Source organism: Mchenga conophoros, linkage group LG17 (genome assembly GCF_057382185.1).
Source record: "Mchenga conophoros isolate Kocher_MC1m ecotype Shallow Benthic linkage group LG17, M_conophoros_male_GT1.1, whole genome shotgun sequence".
In the NCBI taxonomy this organism is placed as follows: domain Eukaryota; kingdom Metazoa; phylum Chordata; class Actinopteri; order Cichliformes; family Cichlidae; genus Mchenga; species Mchenga conophoros.
The window spans coordinates 12,914,941-12,941,084 of record NC_140542.1 but is presented as its reverse complement, the minus strand read 5'-3'; the positions used below and the strand labels follow the sequence as shown (position 1 = coordinate 12,941,084).

The 26,144-nt window shown below is 42.4% G+C and overlaps 3 protein-coding genes and 1 long non-coding RNA gene across 6 annotated transcripts; 3 read left to right on the top strand and 1 right to left on the bottom strand.

Annotated features, from left to right (window-relative positions):
• Positions 1-3,796: 3,796 nt before the first annotated feature.
• On the top strand, positions 3,797-9,120 carry LOC146555153 (leukocyte elastase inhibitor-like). 2 transcript variants are annotated; one of them, XM_085252961.1, is made up of 7 exons: positions 3,797-3,976; positions 4,269-4,457; positions 7,569-7,706; positions 7,790-7,907; positions 8,009-8,151; positions 8,258-8,425; positions 8,577-9,120. In XM_085252961.1, exons 1-7 carry the CDS (start codon positions 3,842-3,844, stop codon positions 8,982-8,984), a joined length of 1,299 nt encoding a protein of 432 aa, XP_085109087.1. In that variant the 5' UTR covers positions 3,797-3,841; the 3' UTR covers positions 8,985-9,120. The 2 variants fall into 2 exon arrangements, with proteins under 2 accessions (XP_085109087.1, XP_085109088.1); XM_085252962.1 differs by having other exon boundaries at positions 3,950-4,086.
• Positions 9,042-13,236, bottom strand: LOC146555152 (uncharacterized). Its single transcript, XR_014889333.1, has 3 exons — positions 12,653-13,236; positions 10,486-10,783; positions 9,042-9,867 (listed from the first exon to the last, which is right to left on the bottom strand). It is a non-coding gene; the product is annotated as an uncharacterized LOC146555152 (long non-coding RNA).
• A 4,189-nt stretch (positions 13,237-17,425) lies between these two features.
• Positions 17,426-22,226, top strand: LOC146555151 (leukocyte elastase inhibitor-like). Its single transcript, XM_085252820.1, has 5 exons — positions 17,426-17,435; positions 20,706-20,848; positions 20,984-21,151; positions 21,333-21,627; positions 22,204-22,226. Exons 1-5 carry the CDS (start codon positions 17,426-17,428, stop codon positions 22,224-22,226), a joined length of 639 nt encoding a protein of 212 aa, XP_085108946.1.
• On the top strand, positions 22,011-24,650 carry LOC146555150 (leukocyte elastase inhibitor-like). Of its 2 annotated transcripts, XM_085252965.1 has the most exons (7): positions 22,011-22,158; positions 22,241-22,424; positions 23,178-23,315; positions 23,399-23,516; positions 23,616-23,758; positions 23,892-24,059; positions 24,229-24,650. In XM_085252965.1, exons 2-7 carry the CDS (start codon positions 22,257-22,259, stop codon positions 24,637-24,639), a joined length of 1,146 nt encoding a protein of 381 aa, XP_085109091.1. In that variant the 5' UTR covers positions 22,011-22,158; positions 22,241-22,256; the 3' UTR covers positions 24,640-24,650. The 2 variants fall into 2 exon arrangements, with proteins under 2 accessions (XP_085109091.1, XP_085109092.1); XM_085252966.1 differs by lacking the exon at positions 22,011-22,158 and having other exon boundaries at positions 22,225-22,424.
• The last annotated feature ends 1,494 nt before the right edge of the window (positions 24,651-26,144 follow it).

Here is a 26,144-nt window from a genome sequence, read left to right as displayed (position 1 = left end):
GGCCATCCGTCGCCTCTTTGTTACTTCGGAAACATGGCTCGAACAATTTCTCTTCAACGACGTAATCCGATAACAACCGATTTCTCTACCTGTCGGCTTCCCGTGGCTGTCATGTGACCGGCTATTGCAGTTAATAATACAACAGCTTCTTGCCATTTTTTGTGTTTCTTTTTATCGCTGTATAACTGATTTTAATTGAAAGCCTGCGTGCGCTAGTACCTCTTGCCACGAGTTCCCAGAATCCTTTGTGGTTCTACCCCAGAATGACGTCACATTTTCAATCTCTATATAATATGCATGTTACATTTTATATTTGGGGTGAAATATCAAGTCTTTTCAAGTAAACCGGTTCAAGTCCAATTCAAGTCCCAGGTCATTGGTGTAAAAGTCCAAGTCAAGTCACAAGTCTTACAACATTTTTTCAAGTCAAGTCTAAAGTCATAAAATTAATGACTCGAGTCCAAGTCATGTGACTCGAGTCCACACCTCTGGTTTATCATGTGTCTGTGGCTAACAAAGCTTTAGCATACAGTGAGCCTTTGTGTAAGTCACTCTACACAGTGAATCACACAGCCACACCTGTGTGACCTCTGCTCCATCCTACCTGCCTACGCATACTGTTTATTAAAAATAATAATAATTAGCCATTGCAGGTGATACAAAAAGTTGTACTGTGACATAAAGACAAAAGTAAGAGCTTCATTTAGTTTCACTGGAGTCAATACAGTACACACAGACAGCTTTCAGAAAGGCACGTTTTTTGTGAGGTAAACTTCACATTTAACGCTTTGCAACTTCAAACCCCCTCTATCTGGAATCCTGAAAACCAAACTTAAATAAATATTTACACTAAAAAAGAGTGGTAGTTTTCACATCTGAGTAAGTAGTACTATGTACTTAATGAATCTTTACTTATATGCTGTATACCACATATTTGGACTGTAATTAGTGATTACAGGACGTTATTTAAATATAGTAAATGCAGTTAATGTACTGAATGTACCGTCCACTACTGAATCTGCACACCAGAGAAAGTAAAATAACCACATCATCAGCAAAGGTTACTAAAGGTCAATTACATTGGTAGTTGCCTCAAAGCACTTTATATTGCAAGGTAACGACCCTACAATAATACAGAGAAATCCCCAACAATCACACAAGCCCCTTTGATCAAGTACTTGCAACAGTGGGAGGGAAAAACTCCCATTTAACAGGAAGAAACCTGCGGCAGGACCAGGCTCAGAGGGTGCAGCCATCTGGTCTGACCAGTTGGGAGCGAGGGGAGGAAGATAGGACATTGGACACAATGTGTAGGAGAGCCAGCGATTCAAAATGCCTAATGATAGGGAGTGAAAAGAGGTGAATGAGCTTTAAGGCAAAACTTAAAAGTAGAGAAGGTGTCTGTCTTCTGAATCCAAACTGGGAGCTGGTTCCATAGAAGAGGGGCCTGAAAGCTGAAGATTCTTCCATCCATTCTGCATTTAAACATCCTAGGAGGTACCTACAAGTGCTCTGCTGTTTATCTTTTGTACAATGCTCAGTGACCGCCAGCTAACCTACTGCTTCTGCATAAAGAGAGACTGATATGTACAATATGTGTTCTGCACAGCCTCCCCTAGCACTGCACCCTAAACCACCTACCCTGTTTCTCCTCCCACAGCTGAGCTGAGCCAAGAACCACATCCCGTACCCACAAACTGGCTTTTTATTAACAGAGATTTCGCACGTTTGTACCGAAAAAAGAAACAAAGATAGAGGAAACAAACAGTCATGCATTAGCTTTGGAAAGCTGCTGGGTATAGGAGTTATTGTTCCTGTGTATTCACAGTACAATACAGAATTGACCACACTACCAAATTGTGCAAACTCAAAGTTAAGACACGTTAAAACATGATTCACTTTCCAGCAGACCAACCACACCCATTCTGGATAGATACCAATTAAAATACTCATTTAAAGGTCTACTTAATCCGCAGCTAGCTGTACCATGAACGTTTTCTTTAACATGTCTTTATTTATTTTTTATACCTACGATAAAGATAATGGCAATCCCACAAAAGTACTACTGATTCGTCACTTCTCTGGGAAATATTGTCACCATTCCCAGAAAGCCCCTCTGACATCAGGGTGTGAACAGGATAAAGGTTTAAAGTTCGTGGAGGTTGTTTAAACTCTTTTTCATTCTCAATGAAATGAGCATAATTAAGAAATATATTTAGATTTCTCCTTCTTCTTCTGGCCACAAGCAATTTAAAGCTATTTCATCATTCTACATGTCTTGATAGTAATATAACAGTAAAACAGGGAAACTTAACCTTTTACTTGTTGTCATTGAATATAATTTACAAGTACCCACACTTACTGGTTTAAGCTACAAATTTATACTTGTATTTCATTTTAATGTGCTTTCTATCTTACATTCCCACACATTTACACACTGATTAACACATCAAGAGTAACTCAAGGTTCAATATCTTTCCCAAGGATACTTTGGTACACAGACTGGAACAGCCACAGATTGGAGCATCAACCTCCAGATTAGTAAATGACTTGTTTTGGCTGTAGCATTATAGTTTGCCCTTATTTTATAAAATACTCTCTTGTGCTGCCAGTTCACCTAGTCCATATTTGTGATTAGTAACACCTTCCCTCTCACATGAATGTGCTCATAACTGGAATGGGTAAGCCTGACTTTATGACCACCAGCTCGTGATTGCTTAGCCTGAATGATGTAAGCGTACAAGTGAAAAAAGATAAGGAAAAGATATTGTGAAATATCCTGGATAGTGGTAAGAGCCATGGGTCCTACTCACATTCTTCCCATATTAGCTAGTTGAAATTAAGCTTCATTAAGCATGAATGTTTTTCCCCAATCGGGACAAAAGACTGGTTATTGCGTCCTGTCTGATTCCCAGTGTTTCTATGATGCAGATGGAGATTTTCAAGGATAATTCTGATACTAAAATATTGTGAAATAACATTGTATTCTCCACCAAGCTGAAAATCTACCTCGCAGTGTATATAAGACTAAACCAGGGGTGTCAGACTCTTTTTACATCGTTGGCCATATACAGCCCACTTTGATCTTAGTGGGCCAGACCAGTAAAAGTGTCCTTTCTGTTACTGTACAGAAGTTTATTTCCACATTTAATCCTGGCGATATCCTAATATAAGAAAAAGGTGCAATTAAATCTGTATGTTGTTGACAGAGAAATGCTGCAGCACTAAATGAAAGAAATCTGCATGATTCGTTGGTTTTAAATTGTAAGAAATAAATGTGTAAAACTGCAGAAAAAGTTCTGGTAGCTCATTGTCCAGACTGCCCTGTGAGTTTTTTCTTCTTTTACCTATAGTTGCAATAATCACGCAGTAATTTCTATAATAGAAAGAAAAACAGAAACTTCGTCCAATGGGCCTGATTGGATTGTTTGTTTGCCTGATTCTGGTTTAGACTATAGTTTGAAGACATTACACAGATTTACATTAAAAAAAGTGAACTCTGCTTTGTCAGCCAGAGTTACGCTAGTTGCCACTCAGGTAGATCGGTGGGGTTTTGTCTTGGTAAGCTCACCACGTAATCTTTGAACAGTATAAAAAAAACCCATATATTAAATAAACACACGTGAAAAACGTGGATGGGAGTTTTGTGTGGTGCCGACAGCACAGTGTGGTGTTCTACAGGTTGTACAAACACGTCCACAGCTCTGTCCAACTGCATTTTTGTTTCTTCCTCAGTATAATACCGTGTTTTGTCACCGTCAGTGACTTATCGCCCATTCACGCGTTCCACCCACCCACACTGAAGCCTGTCCTGTCACACCACGCTGTGCGCTCTGTATAAATGAGCAGCGGTCAGCCTGCGGATCCCCTCACCGTTTCTAGGATATTTTGGGGACATTTTGCCTTCCTTTACGTTTTGCTTTCACTTTCCCTGTTTTTGTGCGAGCAAACCGTACTTCAGCCGCAGGAACATCCGGTAATGTAAAAACAACTTCTGCTTTCGTAACAACGCACATCGAGCGACGAGCTGTATTTGAGATGCGTATTTACGCCTGCTAAAGTTGACGTGTGACGGTTTAAATCCCGGTAACTTGCCTTATACTTTTATCTCGTGTTTTACATTCAGCTGCTTTTTGAATTTGCTCTATGTTTCTGTAGTGACGGTTTAGGGTGTTTAAAATGTAAAGGTTCATATGCATTGCGGATTGTGTTACATGACAAAATGCGTATAGTGCATTATTTATTTTTAGTTTTGTTGCACTTTACAGGAAAACCGTACGTCGTCAGCCATGTCCGCCGTCAGCAGCTCAAACACAGTCTTTGCCTTGGAGCTGTTCCGCACTCTGAGCCAGGCAAACTCTGCCGGGAACATCTTTATCTCTCCTCTGAGCATCAGCTCAGCCCTGGCCATGGTCTACCTGGGAGCTAAAGGAGACACTGCAGCTCAGATGGCTCAGGTCAGCTCACTGTCACTTGTTCCCTGCACTGCATTTTTGCACAACTTTTAGTAGTATATATATATATATATATATATATATATATATATATATATATATATATAGCTTGTGACTTTTGCACTTAGTCTATCAGTATTGGCCCAAATACCCGCCTAACCATAAACTGAAAGGTGTGTCCTGGGAGAGGCACTGAAACAGCATCTGGACTTTGACCTCAATAAACGCCTCTCAACAAGATATCTATTGTTTGCTTAAAAAACAGAACACTGTAAAAGAAAAACTAGCAGGTGAACATTAATTTCAGTTTAAAAAAACAGTTTGGTTTTGACAGCTTTAATCCATAGTTATAAATCCTCGCTTGTCCTTTACATAGAATAATGACTTTTATACTGGGAGAGTTTCATCTAATACAGTTTAATCTCCAGTGTGACAGGCAGCAGGCTAATGAATGAATGATATTAGTATCAGTTTCACAATTTGGATTAGAAACCTCAATTTAAAAAAAAACTGCAAAGAAGATGATTAACTTCCAGATAAGACTAATGTGTGTAACAACAGCACAAACAAATCATGGGTTATTTTTAGAGACTCTTTCTGCATTGAAGTACTCCCCGAATAGAATGGAGTACATGGATACAAATCTTGAAAGATTGATGTACATATTTGTGTACGTCAATCACCAAGGGCCATTAGCGTGCTGCCTGCTGTAACCCATAATTTCCTTTGGGATTAATAAAGTATTCTGATTCTGATGTCGCATTAAAATAGATAGAAGCTTCAAAAGTGCCTTACTCAGTGGTTAACCCTCTCAAGGCAGGCGTTGCAGATTTGCAACAGTTAAAAGCTAACAATCTGATTACCCCACATACATATTTTATGAGGTTTTTTTTACTCAGAAATACCACTGCAGGTATTCTTTTGTGCATTAGCAACAAAAACTTAATTTGAGCCTGAGAGGGTAAAATGGGTCAGTGTTTTTTGTTTATCTATGTTTTTATTTATTTATTTATTTGGCCATAACTGTGGAATGAGAGCAGATCTGCATAAGTTGTGGTTGTGGTACTTCACCATCTAGCTAGCAATACTGGAAAGGAGCAAGCATAAAGGGAGTGATGTTTTTTGAGTGGCAGGTAGTCTTAAAGGCAAGGTTTCTATCAGCTCAATAAATACCAGCAAGCACACAAACTGTTTGTGTGGAGTTTGTCTCACAGTGTGTTGTTACCTAAAGGTCCAGCTGCTGAATTTCACAGAGGGAGAACAGAAAGAGAGCTAGCTGTTTTGTTTTGATGATATTGTGCTGCTAATCAAACTGAGGTAGACGACCTGTGTTATTTAAAGACTACATTACAATGCTCTGCAGTTTAGTGCAGGATAAACAGGTTAGATTGCAGTACAGCATTAACTGAATTCCTCCTTCATTCCAGTTTTTTACTGTCTAGTATAAAGACAACATAAACAGTGTACTGCCAGTGTAGAGGATGGAAGTCAGCCAGCACAACTTCTGCTGACATGTTGTTGAATTTGGTTGTGTAAATCCACAACGAGCAGTAAACCTCAGGGCAACAGGAGCCCAGATCAGCTGATCACAGCTCGTACATTAAGAAAATCTAAAACTCACAATAGAAATTATTGCGAGTTGAGATTCTTTCCCCCACGCTGAGCTAATGTGACCGATTTTAGGGTTCCCTCATCTTTCTGTATCCCAGTTTTCTCATTCTTCTTTCAAAAGTCTTGTTTCTGTTTTTATTTTGGTTAAATAAAATGTTTTTTCAAGGTGCACCATGTGAACATTAATTTTTATCACTTGGTTGAAGGCTGAGCGCAGGGTGTCCTTCCAAGACTGCTCCAGCAGAAACTCTTCCAGGAGTGAATAAACTCAAGCCGGCAGCGCCACACGACCCCCGCATCACCACTTAGCGCAGCACAGACGCTGCAGGTTATTATACCCCGGCCAATCTGTCCCCAGAATTAAGGGATGTGTCAGCTGTGGGTTAACTCCAGCCTTTACTCTATGTGTTTTGCCCTTGTATTTAATTTGCAGCTGCACTATGGGATGTTCATGTATGTCCCCATGCACACAGCTAAGCTCCACCCACTCTGCCTCCAACAATTCCCTGGTTCGAATCAGTGTTTGGTGAACCAGGGTCTGCGTGCAGCCCATGTCCACCAAGGCCTGGTGTATACCCCCTTGACACCTTACTGGTACGCTGTATACCCCTCTCAGATCAAGGAGAGGGTGTGTAGCCACCAGGACCTGTGGAGAAAAAGCAGAGGCAAGCAGGTTAATGCCTCTCGCAGCTCCGTGGCGGTGGGCCATGGTGGTGAAGAACTCCTCCAGCCAATGGGACGCTTCCGCTGTGGCCCAAAAGACCTCCAGGAAGGCATGGGGGCCATCTCCCTTTCCCGTATGGTAGTGGGACACAGCTGGGAGCGGCAGATGTGTCGGCAAATAGCCAGCCCGAGCGACCTGATGCTCGACTACATTCAGATGCTCGACTGGTCCTACAGCTGTTCCAACTGGCGGTGAAACACTGAAGCATTCTCCCGCTGCATAGCTGCAAGCTAGGCCATTTTCCGGGCCTGCCCCGGCAAAGGTGTTGAACGTTTATAGGTGTTTTTTTGACATGGGTTTTTTTTTTTACCTACTTCGTTCGCGCAGCTTTTCAGATGCCTTCTCCTTTCAGCACTCCACATGGCTTCCTACTCCGGTCCCAGCAACATCCTTAAAAGGAGAGACATGATTTGATGATGGTCAGGTGCGTGAGTCAGCCTCTCCTGACACCACACCCTGAACCCACTGCTCCACCCCTCCCCTGCAGCTAAACCACAAAAAATTTAGCTGCAATAAGAATTTTTGGAAACTGGGACAGTGGTCAAGCACATGAATAATAAAGTCTAGCATAACACATCATAATAGCCTCCTATAGACATGAAAAATAAATATTAAATATATTAACAGCATATAACAGTTTCACAATAAGGCTTATTATTAAACCTGATGCTGAAAGAATAAAGTTGTCCAGTTTCTGCCTTTGGACCATAAATTGTTACATTAGGGTCGCTCAGGCTCAGTGTCACATCCTTTCAGTCTTTGTCTTCAATGCCACACAGGCCCTCTCATTCAGCTCAGGTGAAGGCGTCCATGCAGACTTCCAGAAACTGAACGCTGACATCAACTCACCATCTGCATCCTACATCCTGAAACTAGCCAACCGTCTTTATGGAGAAAACACTGCCCACTTCCTCCCAGTGAGTGTCCACATCAATGATTCTCTTCATAAAGTTCTTCATTACAAAGACTGGATTAATAAACTGATGTCTGCTCTCTGCAGGACTTCCTTGACGCCACACAGAAGTACTACCAGGCAGACCTGAAGACTGTGGACTTCATCGGAGCTCCAGAGGCGTGCAGAGCAGAGATCAACAGCTGGGTCGAGCAGCAGACAGAAAGTGAGACTGTGCATCTTCCACAGCCTGAACAGCAGGGAATCATTTTAGCATCCTCTGTGGATTATAATGAAATATTGTTGTGTTTCTGTATTTCCTGTCAGATAAGATAAAAGACCTTCTGAAGCCAGGAACAGTACGCTCAAATACCAGACTGGCTCTGGTCAATGCTATCTACTTCAAGGGCAACTGGAGGAACCCATTTGATGAGGCAAACACCAAAGAGATGCCCTTTAAAGTCAAACAGGTAAAAATTAAATGTAATCCTGTTTTAAGTATGGGGACATACAGTTTAAACAGAGAAAGCAATTTAACTCAAGTAAGATGGATTTCTTGTGTTTGCTGTTTGTCAGAATGAGACCGTACCAGTCCAGATGATGTACCAGATGAAGAAGCTTCCCTACAACTACATTCATGACCATGGTCTGCAGATCCTGGAGTTGCCCTACGTGAATGAGGAGCTCAGCATGTTTGTTCTTCTGCCTGCAGAGTCCTCAGACGGCTCAGACCCTCTGCTGAAGGTAAAGAACTTAGTAATAAATACCTATAAAGAAAAGTCAGCGTTTTGCTTTATTATCAAAGTTTTATGACTATAGAGTAGCTCTCAGGTGATGTTTACAATGTTAAAATTAAACAACAAAGATGCCATAAAATGTATTAACTGTGTTCCAGCTGGAGAAGGAGCTAACACAGGAGAGGCTGAATGAATGGACCGACAGGAAAAACATGGATGTTGATTCAGAAGTTGTCCTTCACCTGCCAAAGTTCAAGCTGGAGGAAGACTACGAACTGAATGATCCTCTGGCTAAACTGGGTATGAAGAACGTGTTCTGTGCAGGAAGCGCTGACCTGTCTGGCATGAACGGTGAAGGGGGGCTCTTCCTGTCTACGGTGGCCCACAAGGCCTTTGTGGAGGTGAACGAGGAGGGCACAGAGGCCGCTGCAGCCACAGCTGGAATGGTAGCATTCTGCATGTTGAGGGAGGAACACTTCAGAGCAGATCACCCCTTCCTCTTCTTCATCAGACACAATAAGACCAAGTCCATCCTGTTCTTTGGCAGATTCTCATCTCCTCAGTAGAGGAAAAGGATGGTTCAAATTAAAATAAAACATCTTAAAAACAGTATAAATGAAGCCTTTATTTTGTGATGTTGAGTTAATTAAGAAATTGTATTTTTGCTTTATTCGTGAATAAAGTTTGATTATTTTACATTAAGTCATTCTTAATTACGTTGGGTTTTTGTGGGGGGGGTTAATATTGGAAACAGTGGCTGTAGAAATGAATGTAGAAATTAAGGCTTTTAATCGGTCCAGTCTTTTATTAGTTTATTTTGAACAGAATGGTATTGTGGCACAGATTGCATCGACACAGCTTCTCAGTTGTACACAGTTCTTTATTTATAAAAACACTGATGCACTCTGCTTCTCAAACAAGTCACAAGTCCGGCTCTTGTTTTACTTTTTTTACTACAAGAATACTATATAATACACTAAAGATCAGTATGGGATTAAAACTACTTGTAAAATGAACAGAATTGTCTGTGTTGTCCCTTAGACCAGAAAACCTTTTTCATATTTTTGTTGCTCACAGCATTTCTGCTGAAAATCATAAACCTTATGATTTTCTAGTCACCCATTTTTGTCCCTAAAAGCCCATTTGTTTTTGCTGAGTGTCCATCATTGAGTGGCTCTTTAGCTAAAAGGTGTGGACCGTGTCAGGTCCTGGTGTTTTTAGCTCTTTATGCCTCAGACTCCTTGTTGAAGTCTCGATATGTGATATAGATTAGTTTTGTTCAGCTATTAAAACCATTAGCCATTTGATGCTGGTGTAGTGTGATGCTTCTTTCTAACAGACATCTCTCCAGTTTTGCTCAGTCTCAGCTTCGGGAGGGCCTCCCCTTGTGCCATTGCTCCCTCGTAGCTGGGAATTCATCCTTGACAAGTCTTTGAAAAACATTATTCTCTAAAAAAAAAAAAGAAGAAATAAAGGTCATAAAAACTTTATTTATCCCAAATGGAAATGTACTGTCTGACATAGCTCATCTGCTATTTTCATGAAAAATAAAATGCGTGATGGCTGTGGGTGTGAATGGTTTTAGAGAGAGAGGAGTCTTCCAGTACTGATTTTCTTTGTTTGATTAAGTTGCTGCAAAGTGGCTGATCAGAGTTATTAAGGATGGCTCTTTAGTGTGCATATTCTATTGTTCTAGACCAGCAGCCAGAGTTCTGACTCTTTTTTTATTATTAGATTATAAAGCCTCACTTATGGACATATTGCACTTCTTTTTTTTAACCCAAGACCTGACTGAGCTAAGGCCATAGCCAACTAACTCTTAATAACAAGCTGCCAACAAGCCAACTCCCTCTGGCCTTTTGGATCTTGGTTTCAAACCTTCCATCACATATAAAGCAGTCATTGCGCTTTGTATTCTGAATCTTATAGCAAAGTATCTCCAGGGCTAAAGACTAATGGGATAATGTTGCAGTGACATATAAGGTTTATTGGTTTCTGAGGCTGGTAGTGGCAATCTTATCTCAAGACCTCACAGTAGAGCACTTCACTTCCAGACTGCAGGCTTACTTGTGGTTCCTACAGTAGCGGTTTTTGATACGGGCGACACGGGCGGTTGCTCGGGGCGGCATCGTGGTGGGGGGCGGCATCACGGGCATCGGCAAAAAAAAAAAAAAAGAATGCTCGTACTCATGCTGCCCCGACGTCAGCCAGCGCATACTGGGAATGGCATAGCCACCGATCGGTTTTCTATCGCCCATTTCCTGGGAGTAAGGGCGCCCTTCGTCTGCGAGGTGCGCCTGCTGCTTGCGGCGCAGAGAGGAGAGGGCGGGGCGGCGGGGGATTCTCTGACCGGCTGGAGCAGCATCTAAAAACCAACTCGCAAAATAAAACAAAATAAAAACAAACCAACAAACACGAAAACAGCAGACATTATGATACAGACTTAGAAAGTGAGCGCGAGAGCCCTCGGTCAAAGTAAACTTTATTGTCATCTCCGCTACATACAGAGCAATATATAGAGAGACGAGACGACGAGGCTCCAGTTACAGCAGTGCAAGTAAACAAACAATATATATAATAAGAGTAAGAAAATAAATATACACTTTAGGACTCGGGGTAAAGGGATCAATAACAATTTAAAATTTACAGTTTGATGATTTAAAGTCTCACACACAACCCGTCAAAAGGGGAGGGGGCCCTGCTGCTTCCAAATAGAGCGTATTTCATTTATAATGTTGTAAATCCAAGCCCATGATTTGAATCCTGGGTTGTGTGAAATTTCAGAAATGCACCCTAGACAAAGTGAATCTGTGAACTAAGGTTTAGGTGTGTTAGGACATGTTGTGGTGATCCATGGATTGAGGGATGGGTGTTCATACTGGAGTACAAAATTAAAACCAATGGAAGATGGACAAGAAAAGTTCAAAGCCATCAGGTGCTCAGTTTAGAAAAAAGAGAAAAGAAGAGGAAGAGAAACGAGCAAAAGATACAGGTAAGCAGATGTGTCATTGGATAATGGCAGGTCATCCTGAAACAATCAGAATACTTTATTAATCCCTAAGGAAATTATGTGTGTTACATTTGCTGCAAGAAGAAATGGTAAAAATAGTAACAGTAACAGACTAAACTCCAAACAATACATTATGTTACAGATTTTAATATTAATTAGTCAATTGTCAATTGTTGATTTGTCCTGTTCTCATTGTATGACGAATTATGATGGCTGTTTGGTAGCCGTTTGCATACTAGGCATACTCTCTCTCTCTTCATATGTGTGTGTGTGTGTGTGTACAACAGCTTTATGTTAATGTACAATCCTTAATATGTTTTGTCTGTGTGTGTGTGTGTGGGGGGGGGGGGGGGGGGGGGGGCGCCAGAGGGAGTGTTCGCCCAGGGCACCAAACAGGCTAGGACCGCCACTGGGTTCCTAGGATATTTAAAAGTAGAATCGGGGGCAGAGCCTCCTGCTTCCAGGCTCCTCCTCTCCAGCTTCTAACTTGGATTCAGCAGACAGACACCCAGGTTTAAAACAGGGGTGTCAAACTCAATTGCATAGGGGGCCAAAACTCAAGGCACACTTTATGTTGCAGGCCAAACAAGATAAACATTTTTTAAACACACTAAAACAATGTTGTTGTTTTTTAACATAAATATGAATAAAAACAGACAGGAATATTATTCCAGAATAAATAAACTTAAAAAAATAAACTTTAACTTTAAATATTTTGCTTTCCATAAAAATATATCCTGTCACAATTATGCAAATTAGAAATATGAACATGCTGCCAAAAACCACAGAAAAAATAAATGAAAGCATACACAAGGTTGGAGCCGCATGTAGACGGAGCAAAGTCCGCTGACTTGGTTCAACATTACTTGGCAACAGGGAAAGTGAGGCAGCTTGCACTGGTGCATTTGTGACAGTTTCACTTGAAATGCCTTCACCGCATCATACATGCCATGTCCATGAACTGACAGATTTCCTTGCTGAGCTCAAAAACTCTATTGAGAGCTTTTCCCCAACTCAGCCAACAGACCTCAGTATGATAAGGAATGTCGGCAAACTCTGAATCTATTTCCCACATAAAAGACTGAAATTGAAGGTGATTTAAACTTTTAGCCCAGATAAAATTTACGGTTTGCGTTACGGTGATCATTACATGCTCCATCATTTTTAGGACTGTACCACACAGCGTTTCCTGGTGTGTGATGCAGTGATATGCTGTTAACTCACCGGTACAGTTCTCCTCCTGCATCTTTACTAGATCCTACATCCTGCACAACACCAGCTCGATCTGTTGTCCCAGGGCAGTTTCATGTCGGTTACACTTTGACATACGTTTCAAAAAAAAAAAAAAAAGTATTTTCCTGTCGTTGTCCCGTGCATCGATTTAGTTTCTAATATTTACACTCCACGGATGAAGATGGTCAGCTGTGCAATGTCCATCATGTCTGTACTTTCATCCACAGCAAGAGAGTATGCAATGAAGTTTTTGCTTCTTTCACACAACTGTGTTCTTAAATCAGGCTCACATTTGCCAAAATCTGCGTTTTGTCTGGACACAAGACGTCGCACACCTTCATCATGCAGCTCTTCAGAGTGGTACTGGGCTGATTTGGCTATCTAACAAGGGACTGCAGTTAGACTCGTGTCTCAACATTTAAATGAGGTAGTCCGCTGGATTTGTCTTCGTTTTAGTAGCTTGTAGTCTCATATAAGTGAGCAGAGAGTCGTTGCTGACAAGTTTCTGAAACGGGCTGCACCGTGTCCGGTGTCTTAGGTTCAGTGGGTGGGGCAGCTCCGGTTGTTTCTGTCTGTATGCGCTCTCCTAAAAAAGTCACTTTTTCTCTATGCTTTAATCTAAAGTCTCTTGTTGTGTTTCCGGTATGTAATGATGTAGCAGTTTAAACGGTTGTTTGCATGTTACAGGAAAACACCATCAGCCATGTCCGCCGTCAGCAGCTCAAACACAGCCTTTGTCTTGGAGCTGTTCGGCACTCTGAACCAGACAGACCCTGCTGGAAACATCCTTGTTTCCCCTCTGAGCAAGGATGGACCATGGCCAGGGCTACCTGGGAGCTAAAGGAGACACTACAGCTCAGATGGCTCAGGTCAGCTCACTGCACAGGCACCACGCCATCAGTTGATCTCCTAGCATGATGCCTGTGCAACTTCAAGACCTCGTTGCATTTTAAAAGCAGTCAGTCTGACCTGTTTTCACAAAACGTCTTGTCAGATGTGGCCGTCTGTGTTTTTCCATATAGAAAAAAAAAAATTTCTGTTTTGTTTTTTTTGTCTCTATAAAAAACACACATTGCTGCTGTCTATAGATAAACTGCATAATCTCTCACCCTCAGTAAGTTTATGAATAAATAAAATTCACCTTTTGGTATTTAGTTAAACGTGTTTCAAAAGCTTGTGGGAAACAAGCTATTTGCCAGAGGTCAATGGGTCAGTGTTTTTTGTTTATTTATGTTTTCATTTATTTAATTGGCTACAACTGTGGCATGAATGCAGATCTCCATAAGTTGTGGTTCACCATCTAGCTAGCTGACAGGGGATTTCTAAAAATCTTTAAAAACAGGAAGTGGTTTAGTAGCTGAATAAGTTCATCACAAAAGTATTTAGGTGAAAAGTCACATAGACATGTAGATTGCTTAGTAAACAGAAAAAGCACATTTCATGAAGCTGGTCAAATTATATAAAAACAAAAATCCCTTGACACTAGCAATACTGGAAAGGAGCAAGCATAAGTCTCACAGTGTGTTGCAGCTAAAGGTCAAGCTGCTGAATTTCACAGAGGGAGAAAAGAAACAGCTAGCTGTTTTGTTTTGTTTTGATGACATTGTGAAACATGCTGCTAATCAAAACGAGGTAGACGAACTGTGTTATTTAAAGACTGCATTACATTACAATGCTCTGCAGTTTAGTGCAGGATAAACAGGTTAGACATGTCTGACTAGTGCACAGTGGCTGTGGTGCAGAGTATAACAGAGATGAATGTATAGCACTTTACTAGTCCCTAAGGACCCCAAAGCGCTTTACACATCCAGTCATCCACCCATTGGTGATGGCAAGCTACATTGTAGCCACAGCCATCCTGGGGCGCACTGACAGAGGCGAGGCTGCCGGACACTGGCACCACCAGTAGGCGCCAGTGAAGTGTCTTGCCCAAGGACACAACAACTGAGACTGTCCAAGCCGGGGCTCGAACCGGCAACCTTCCGATTACAAGGCAAACTCCCAACTCTTGAGCCACGATCGCCTGAATTTGAAGCTCAGCTGATGATGCTTGAATTTAGTAACTGAAGAAGAAGAAGAATCCTTTAATTGTCCAACAAGGGAAAATTTGGGTGTAACAGCAGCAAGAAAGACACATATACAAACAAACAGCACACAAGCCACAGAACAGAAACATACACAATTTTTACATATTTATATCAAGGACAATGGTTACCAAAAACAGAGTACTGTACCGTTATTAAATTCAATAAAATTAAATACAGATAAGAGGCCAACCCTGGTTATAGTGTGAATCGGTTGATAAAATAGTACAAGTTACTGCACTGATGTAAACATCTATGTTTGTTGGGAGCAGTTCTGATTGTACAGTCTGACAGCTGATTTAAAATCTCTCCGATTCACAAGGTCCTGATTTAATCCCCGATCCAGAGAAATTTATCAGTACTGAGACTTGCGAGACTTCATCAGAGGTGTGAGCATCACAGCAGATGCCTTTGTGTCAAAGTAACCGAGGATAAAACACATTTCTGCGGTATTGAACAGCGGAAATGAGGCTTACTTGTCGGAGGTCATTTGTGGGGGGGGACAGCGTAACAAGCAAACAAATAATCGGAAAACAGACATTTGAGATGGGAAACTGTTCTTGAAGTACTGAGAGACAGAGCTGTGCAGGAAGTGTGAAGTTTATCGTGGTGGAAGAAAAACAGCAAAAGTAAGAGGGAATTAATGACGATGTTTATCAAATGTGAAGCGCAGTTTGGATCTTATTTTGCTGCTGGTTCAGTGAATTTTGGTCAGAGTGACAAAACCTGCAGCTTCAGAATCTGTGAGCCATCGGCTTTCAGCCCTGACGGCGTGTCCGTGTACGTGTTGTTGGGTGAGAAAGCCGACATCTCAGTTTCTGATGCGTCGGGTCTGTGCTTGGTGTTTACGTCTTTGTGTGGAATCCGTTTATTTGCTCTCATTTGCTGTTTCAGCTGTTTGGTGGTTGTTGAAATGAAAGATTTAACCTGAGATTCTGGCATTTCTGGCAAAATATATTTATATTTAAAAATCGATTCATATTTAATGAATTAATATCCATTATTCAAGCTAAAATTGATTTTAATCGATAAATCGATAATTGAAACCCAGCCCTCTCCTCAACATGTCTTGAAGTTCTCCAGAGGTAATGAACTAATCATTTGATTCAGGTGTGCTGACCCCGGGTGACATCTAAAACCTGCAGGAGACCTGCCCTTGAAGCCCGGAGGTCCCCACCTCTGGTCTAGTATAAAGACAACATAAACAGTGTACTGCCAGTGCAGAGGGTGGAATCCATCAGGACAACTTCTGCTAACATCTTGTTGAATTGTGTAAATTCACAAAGAGCAGTAAACCTCAGAGCAGTAGTAGCTCAGATCAGCTGATCACAGCCTGTACGTTAAGAAAATCTAAAACTCACAATAGAAATTGTTATGAGTTGTGATTCTTTTCCCCACATTGAGCCACTGTGACCGATTTTAGGGTTCCCTCATCTTTCTGCATCCCACTTTGTCTCTGAGTAGGGAATGGGACAAAGTCACACTCTACAATGTAGGCAGCATAAAAACAAAGGTATTTTTTTCCCATATTTTATTTTATTCATCTTCTACTTAACTGATTCAAGCTGAGGACATTTCTTAGAATTAAGATAAAGTTTGTTCCCTTCTTCTAATATTATTTTATTTGTACACTCAATAAACACTTCCATCAAAGCCTCAATAGGCAAGTTGTAGTAACAGTTTTTAAAGGATATTTCCTTTAAAAAAATGTAGTTAGTTTTCCATTACTAATGTCATTTCAGTTAATTTAAGATTTTATTTCAAAAGTCTCGTTTCTATTTTTATTTTGGTTAACTAAGATGTTTTGGTGCTAAACCCTGATATATTGCCAGTGCCAAGCAAATGCTTTACACTTGCAGCTTTTCTGTAAGAACCACTCTGAACCTTAACTCTATGGATGTGCAAATAACATATATCAAACTGGCTTTAGTAGCAAAAGAAGTAGATCTTCCACATGTTCATCCCATTAGTTAGTGTATTGTTAGTGTGTTGAAAACAAACCATTATTTAAGATTGTAACCAGAATAAGGACCCATCCACACTATAGACTATATGCATTAATACATACAGAAATACATGAAGTCTGGGTATACAAGTCTGGACTAAGTCTTCTTTCAGAAAGACCGCAGGAGTTGGGTTAACTGTCTTTAACTAAGTTCCACAGAAGAATTGTTTACATCAGAGATCTTTCCGGGCTCAATCCAAATTTGGTGCAGCCATACTTGAACTTATTGTTATGGAATATACAGTAGGTGTGACTTATGAGCATGATTTTCTGAAAACAGAAACAGGCAATATCATAATTAGTAGAGTCACAATCACATCTACTCATCACCGCAATATCTCAGTGTCCACAAGGGGTCACTGTAGACCAGTGTTTCCCAACCACTGTGCGGGCGCATAGTGCCGTGAGAGATGATCAAGTGTTACGTTGAAGATTATCTGGTTCCTGCGACCGGCGTGAGTAACTTGCAGAACAATTACGTTGTCTTCCACTAGCAGGCAGTACAACTACCTGCTCTAATTAAATTAGTTGCCAACTGCCTAAGAAAACGAAGAAGAAATTACATAATGGTCATGCTGTTAGACGATACAGCGTGTGCAATAGCAACAGAAAAGAAAAAGTAGTCAATCTGACCTGGGCCCTGGAGAAATTTCTCACCTGGATGAAGGCCCTAGCATGAGTAGTGGTCAGAAAAAAACAACAAAAAAGTTATACTGGGGACAAACTGAGCTAATTCTTCTATACCTGGTGCGCGGGGAAAAATTGTCAGTATCCTTTTTTTGTCATTTTTGTTTGGTGGTATGCCGTGTGATTATTATTATTATTATTATTTTCATAGACAAAGCGCTGTACACAAAGATTAAAATAAACAGAAAGTTAAGTAACAAAATAGACAATATACACAATATAAAAGATTAATAGTAAATGAAAATTTAAAAAGTGTTGATCAACAGAAGGCTTGTTTAAAAAGAAAAGTTTTTAACTGCTTTTTAAAGGATTCCACAGAGTCAACCAAACGTAGTTGTGGTGGTAAACTGTTCCACAGCCTTGGTGCCACAGACTGAAAGCATCTGTCCCCTTTGGTCTTCAGTCGTGTACGGGTAACAACCAACAAACTCTGAGTCTGTGAGCAGAGACAAGCAGCAGCAGTATATTTTATGAGAAGCTTGGATAAATGATCTGGGTCCTGGCCGTTTAGTGCATTTAGTGTTAAAACAAGAATTTTAAAGTGTATTCTAAAATCAATTGGGAGCCAATGTAAGGAATATAAAATAGGAGTAATGTGAGCACGCTTGCTAGAAGATGTTAGTAGCCTGGCCGCTGCATTTTGTATAGTTTGGAGGTGAGAAAGAGATGATTTGTCCAAGCTGGTAAACAGGGAATTACAATAATCTAAACGTGATGACACAAATGCATGAACAATTTTTTCCATGTTGGTAGGATTATTTGGTACTAAGTACTGAGGCATAACCTTAACATGTACAAAACCATCATACCCTTATCATACAGTAAACCTTCCAAAGGGAATATAACTTACAGGACAAGGTCTTTTGGGGTTTTTTTTTTTGGGGGGGGGGGGGGGGGGGTTCTTACTTTTCTTTTTTTCTGAAAAATTAAAGTTGTCCAGTTTCTACCTTTGGACCATAAATGGTTACGTTAGGGTCACTCAGGCTCAGTGTCACATCCTTTCAGTCTCTGTCTTCAATGCCACACAGGCCCTCTCATTCAGCTCAGGTGAAGGCGTCCATGCAGACTTCCAGAAACTGAACGCTGACATCAACTCACCATCTGCATCCTACATCCTGAAACTAGCCAACCGTCTTTATGGAGAAAACACTGCCCACTTCCTCCCAGTGAGTGTCCACATCAATGATTCTCTTCATAAAGTTCTTCATTACAAAGACTGGATTAATAAACAGATGTCTGCTCTCTGCAGGACTTCCTTTTTTTTTTTTTTTTTTTTGTGTCCCGTTTGGATCTATAGCCATCAGAATTGTTGTCTTGAGGCCAAGAAAGATGCCAAGCGGATTTATTTTACCAAGTGGATCATCATGGCCTTGCCATATTGGTCCATTTGATTGACCTTTATTATAATTATGAATTTATTTTATTTTCAGTTACAAACGGGACAGACATGACAGGGGGAAAGAATGAAAGAAAGAGAGGGAGAGAAAGAAAGAAAACCAAAGGGGAGAAGAGACGGTGAGAAGGGGGGGGAAGAGAGAGAAAAAAAACAAACAAACAAAAAAAACAAACTCCTGGGTCACCTGTATGGAGAAAAAAACAGAGGAGACAGCAAACAACAAAGAGCAACATAATAAGAAAAAAAAAAGCACCATCACAATAAACTAGCTAGCCGTAGATATTATTTAGTTACTAAATAATAAACGATATTGTGCAGCACGCAAGATAGACAGCGTACAATGTGCTTTGAGGCAGCAGCCAAGAAAGCTGTAGTCCGCGTCTGTGAATACCCGTGTGTACACCTGTGTGCATACCTGTGTGGATCAGCATGCTTGCATTCCAAAGGTTTCTCCATGTAATGATCTGCTAGGGAGTGTGGGGGAGCCACAGCCCCGTCCTCCAGGGTATGAAGCAGGTATGGAGGAGATCAAAACTCCAGACATCCAGAGGCCCCCAGAACACAAGAGACCAAGGAAGACCAACAGAGGGGCAGCCGCGCCACTGTCCCAGTAAGAGCTGAGGAGAGTCCCAGATGAGGGCTCACTCAGCAGCCGCGGAGCAGAAGCCAGGGGGAGTTGCAGTGACGCGCCCGTGAACTCCGCCGGCAGCCAGCTGTGCCTGAGTGACCGAGCCCCAGGCCGAGAGGCCGGGGGCACCCCACCTCCGAAGTGGCCCGAGCGAGCCCCAATAAGTGGCCGCCAAGGAGTGAGCCGGTGTGTACCCGGACGCCCCCAGATACAAAGAACCACCAACGCACCAACACCTGAGGGAGTCCGCCACCGGCAGGGGAAGTGGTGGTGGGTGGAGATAGGCCTCCAAACCTTGGAGGGCCCGAGATGTCCCCAGAGAGGTGGCGTCTGATACCCAACCTGACATATAGACACAGACATACAGGCACACACAGACACAAGCATCCATTCCCACCCTCATGCTCTCATGTGCACTTCACACTCAACCGACGTGGAGACAGACATAAAGAGACGCTGTACACACGATCACACTCCCCAAGCGTACTCTACAAACCGGGTCTAGGTACCCTTGCCCCTGGAGGGGGGAACCGCACCCAGACCCAGGTGGTGTTACCCTTTTCCCTGCGGTGGGGAGAGGCAGACCGCCCCGACTCCGCAGCAGCAGGGAGGCCCCACACCCCAGACCGCAGCCGGACGGCCAACTCCTCCTAGCCCCCCCGCTCCAGCAGGCCGCAGAGAATGGGGGTGAGAAAAGACTCCAAACCTCCCTCCACCCGCTCATTGTAGTGTTGATGCATGTGTGTTCTAAGGTGCATTGAAAACCCAGGAGGGCATGGAGCTACCTGCCAGAGAGCAGCAGGTAAGCGCATAGTCCCTCCTGCTAGCCCTCAATGTCTACGTGTATTTAAAATTGAGAGGTAGGCAACGATGCCAGGGGTGAGGTGTACACCCTGATGGTAACTTGGATTCCGTGTATCGTGCCCACCCCCAAGATCCTATATGTATGCGTAATGAGAGTGTGAATAATGTGAATGTCTAAGTTGTGGGATAAAATTGAGGCAGAGGCAGCCAGAAGGGGACAGAGGGGAGGGGGGGTAGCCTCCTCTGCACCCTGGTGACATACCCCTACTCCAAGGCCCTGCATGTGTGGGTGGTTGTGGTGGAGCGGGAAGAGGGAGGCAGCTGGAGATGGGGAGGAAAGGAAGGGAGGGGCAGGTGACCCCTCCCTGGGGTCAGCTCCCCCACTGACCCCAGTAGGCACTCCCATACTCCGCGACCCGTGTTTCTGTATTTCCTGTCAGATAAGATAAAAGACCTTCTGAAGCCAGGAACAGTCAACGCAGATACCAGACTGGCTCTGGTCAATGCTGTCTACTTCAAGGGCAACTGGAAGAACCCGTTTAAAGGGGCAAACACCAAAGAGATGCCCTTTAAAATCAAACAGGTAGAAATTTAACTGAAGGTTACAAGATCTGGACACAAAGTCTGAATACAGGAAACTGTGTCAAATGTTTAAGGTAAACACCATCAGAAGCTTTATGATAACATGATCTGGTCGCCTGGATTTCCTGTGTGTCAGAATGAGACCGTACCAGTCCAGATGATGCACCAGAGGAAGAAGCTTCCCTACAACTACATTGCTGACCATGATTTGCAGATTATGGAGCTGCCCTATGTGGGTGATGAGCTCAGCATGTTCATTCTGCTGCCTAAGGAGTCCTCAGACGGCTCAGACCCTCTGCTGAAGGTACACAGCCTAGAAACAACTTCCTGTAAAGAAAAGACACAAAAACTCTTCTGCTTCACTTCAGTTTACTTTATTGAATTTGATCACTTAAGAATTTAACAGACCGCTCCTGATTTCATGTATAAAATGAATTTAAATATGAGCGAAAGAAATATGACAAAATGTATTAACTGTGTTCCAGCTGGAGAAGGAGCTAACACAGGAGAGGCTGAATGAATGGACCGACAGGAAAAACATGGAAGTTCATTCAGAAGTTCTTGTTCACCTGCCAAAGCTCAAGCTGGAGGAAGACTATGAGCTGAATGATCCTCTGGCTAAACTGGGTATGAAGGACGTGTTCTGTGCAGGAAGCACTGACGTGTCTGGCATGAACGGTGAAGGGGGGCTCTTCCTGTCTACGATGGCCCACAAGGCCTTTGTGGAGGTGAACGAGGAGGGCACAGAGGCCACTGCACCACTGGGCATGCAACAGCTAGGTAAGAAAAGTCCTTCTTCCCCAGATGACACATACATATGTCAGAAATAATGATTCACATTATAGAGAACACTCTGATTCATCAACTTACAGTCTGGGATTTTATTTCCCATCAGAGTTGAGCATTCTCAGTTCAGATTTTCCCATGAGATTTAGTAATGATGTTCTCTGGAAAATGAGCCATAACCAGTAAGACTGGACCGCCCTTGTTCCTTCCACCAACCTTATTTATACAGAGAGAAGGACTACAGTCAGTCTCCTGTCTCACCACAGTTCTGTGCTCTTGTAAATCAGGTAGTCCTCTGGATTTTTCCTTGTTTTATGTGTGAGTGTATTTTTACTTTTCTTTGTCTTGTCATTTTGCTTTGACTTTTTTCGCACACAGCGAGTCAAGTATGGTTGAGTCATAGACACCAGCTAATGTGATAACAGCTCAGGCTGTTAAAAAATGCAAAGCTGACTGGTGTACAGATAACTCTGATAGGAATCCTTTGATTTTCTTTATTCTCCAGCAGTGCTGGTGTTACTTCCGGTAAGGTTTTTTCTCATTGCTTTAAGTCTCTTGTTATGTTTTCAGTATGTAATGCTGTAGCAGTTTAAACGGTTGTTTGCAGGAAAACAACATCAGCCATGTCCGCCGTCAGCAGCTCAAACACAGCCTTTGCCTTGGAGCTGTTCCGCACTCTGAACCAGGCAAACCCTGCTGGAAACATCTTTGTCTCTCCTCTGAGCATCAGCTCAGCCCTGGCCATGGTCTACTTGGGAGCTAAAGGAGACACTGCAGCTCAGATGGCTCAGGTCAGCTCACTGTCACTTGTTAGTTGCACCGCGCTGTCAGTTGATCAGCCAGCATGATTGCAACTTCAAGCCCTCGTTGTATTTTAAAAGCAGTTACGGAAGCGTTGAGCTGCCACCCAGGCAAAAGAAAAATCGAACTATATCACGTTATAACGTCAAAAATTCATTGTTCTAACAATATACCATCATGTAAATAACATATGAAGCTAGAATGTTATATAAATGGCATGAAAGTCCATAAAACGCACAAGCAGTATAGTTACTGAGAGCATGATGTTCAGTGAGACTGACAGTATGTTAAAGGTTATTACGGGGCGATCGTGGCTCAAGAGTTGGGAGTTCGCCTTGTAATCGGAAGGTTGCCGGTTCGAGCCCCGGCTTGGACAGTCTTGGTTGTTGTGTCCTTGGGCAAGACACTTCACCCGTTGCCTACTGGTGGTGGTCAGAGGGCCCGGTGGCGCCAGTGTCTGTCAGTGCGCCCCAGGGTGGCTGTGGCTACAATGTAGCTTGCCATCACCAGTGTGTGAATGTGTGCGTGAATGGGTGGATGACTGGATATGTAAAGCGCTTTGGGGTCCTTAGGGACTAGTAAAGCGCTATATAAATACAGGCCATTTACCATTTACCATTATTAAACCTGATGCTGAAAGAATAAAGTTGTCCAGTTTCTACCTTTGGACCATAAATTGTTACATTAGGGTCGCTCAGGCTCAGTGTCACATCCTTTCAGTCTTTGTCTTCAATGCCACACAGGCCCTCTCATTCAGCTCAGGTGAAGGCGTCCATGCAGACTTCCAGAAACTGAACGCTGACATCAACTCACCATCTGCATCCTACATCCTGAAACTAGCCAACCGTCTTTATGGAGAAAACACTGCCCACTTCCTCCCAGTGAGTGTCCACATCAATGATTCTCTTCATAAAGTTCTTCATTACAAAGACTGGATTAATAAACAGATGTCTGCTCTCTGCAGGACTTCCTTGACGCCACACAGAAGTACTACCAGGCAGACCTGAAGACTGTGGACTTCATCGGAGCTCCAGAGGCGTGCAGAGCAGAGATCAACAGCTGGGTCGAGCAGCAGACAGAAAGTGAGAATGTGCATCTTCCACAGCCTGAACAGCAGGGAATCATTTTAGCATCCTCTGTGGATTATAATGAAATATTGTTGTTTCTGTATTTCCTGTCAGATAAGATAAAAGACCTTCTGAAGCCAGGAACAGTCGACGCAGATACCAGACTGGCTCTGGTCAATGCTGTCTACTTCAAGGGCAACTGGAAGAACCCGTTTAAAGAGGCAAACACCAAAGAGATGCCCTTTAAAATCAAACAGGTAGAAATTTAACTGAAGGTTACAAAATCTGGACTCAAAGTCTGAATACAGGAAACTGTAAAATGTTTAAGGTAAACACCATCAGAAGCTTTATGATAACATGATCTGGTCGCCTGGATTTCCTGTGTGTCAGAATGAGACCGTACCAGTCCAGATGATGCACCAGAGGAAGAAGCTTCCCTACAACTACATTGCTGACCATGATTTGCAGATCCTGGAGCTGCCCTATGTGGGTGAGGAGCTCAGCATGTTCATTCTGCTGCCTAAGGAGTCCTCAGACGGCTCAGGCCCTCTGCTGAAGGTACACAGCCTAGAAACAACTTCCTGTAAAGAAAAGACACAAAAACTCTTCTGCTTCACTTCAGTTTACTTAAATTTGATCATTTAACAGACCGCTTCTGATTTCGTGTATAAAATGAATTTAAATATGAGCAAAAGAAATATGACAAAATGTATTAACTGTGTTCCAGCTGGAGAAGGAGCTAACACAGGAGAGGCTGAATGAATGGACCGACAGGAAAAACATGGATGTTGATTCAGAAGTTGTCCTTCACCTGCCAAAGTTCAAGCTGGAGGAAGACTACGAGCTGAATGATCCTCTGGCTAAACTGGGTATGAAGAACGTGTTCTGTGCAGGAAGCGCTGACCTGTCTGGCATGAACGGTGAAGGGGGGCTCTTCCTGTCTACGATGGCCCACAAGGCCTTTGTGGAGGTGAACGAGGAGGGCACAGAGGCCGCTGCAGCCACAGGTGCTATGATCATGCTACTTTGTTATATACCGGACACACACTTCAGAGCAGATCACCCCTTCCTCTTCTTCATCAGACACAACAAGACCAAGTCCATCCTGTTCTTTGGCAGATTCTCATCTCCTGAGTAGACAGAAGCAGCAGAGGAAAATGATGGTGCAATCCAAATTAAAATAAATCTTTGAAATAAAGTAAATGGAATTTTGTATTGTGACGTTTTGCTAATTACGAACTCTTTTCATTACATTGTTTTTTAAATAAAATAGATGGTACTTGTATAAAAGCACAAGTTCTAGCAGATTTAGAGAACATAGATACTGTGTCCTTCAGACTGAAGAGGAAACTCCAACTTATTATCAAGAGTCTGCATCTCTGATGGTATGATGGTGCATTAGTATCTATGGAATGGGCAGCTAACAACGAATAACCATAACGGGACAGGGCAGGAGTAAACACCGTGATGTACACTGACGGGAGACTATCAAAGTAAAACAGGAAGTACACCGAGACAGAGACTGGAGGGGGAGAGAGAACATGAGGGAGAGCACAGACATGCCAGGCAGGGGAAACATGATGGAACAAAACAGGGAGAGGAAACAAAGCACAAGAACTCACAATTAAATAAAGGAAGACATACAGAGGGCAAAGACACAAGGGGGAGTCTAATAAACTAAACAGAACAATCTAGGAACCATAGAATAAATCCTTAAAATAATAAACTTAATATAATACAAAAATGCAAGAAAACTGAGAACGCTGGTTCAAAATGACCCAGAACCATAACATAGAGTCTGAGATCAGATGCATATAATGCCAATGACAGTTGGAGAGCAGCGTGGAGCCACTGTTATTTTTAATGTTCCTCAGGCTGTAGAAAGCAACATACAGCACACCACTTTAACATTCTGATAGAAGCTTTATACATACAGCCTTGACATGAGAAGAATCAGCTGCAGATAAAGGAGAGACAGAACTGGTAATCAGTTTGTATATAACAATAGATCCATGTGCACTGAGAGAGGTAAAGGTGCAGCAATATCAGGAGAGGAATTTTGATAGAGAGAGCAGGGCATCTCAACAAAATGGAAATTATGACTTTGATCTTATGATCAATTTCAATGGGCACTCCACTAAATAGTTGACTCCTCATGGGAGACACAAGTTTAGTAATAAACAGAGCCAGTGAGAGTGAGTGGATTTAAGAAAGTGAGTGACTCAGGTGTGTCAGTAGGTTTGGCATCTGTTTTTGAGTGTGGGGGAGAGCTAGAAATGTTTACTTTTAATGCTAAGCAAGGAATATTCATGATTTATTTCCAAAACTTCCATATGATCTGCAATTTGTAGCAGATCTACTGACTATCACATAGCAGCTGGAGCAGTCTCAAATGGAGGTCAGTCCACTACTGCCACCTGTGGCCAAGTGCCATAGTTTACTACAAGATTAATTTGTGACACATCTGCAGTAGAGGCTGAGTGGCTGCACTTACATCTGGATCATTCAAATCGACCCACACACATGTTGAAAGATACGATGCCAGCAATGTGGATTGTCAGGACCAAATCCAATCATTAAGCAAAGACAACAGGGATCATTTGTTTCTGTTTACCTGCAAACCAAAACTTGGCCACGCCCCCT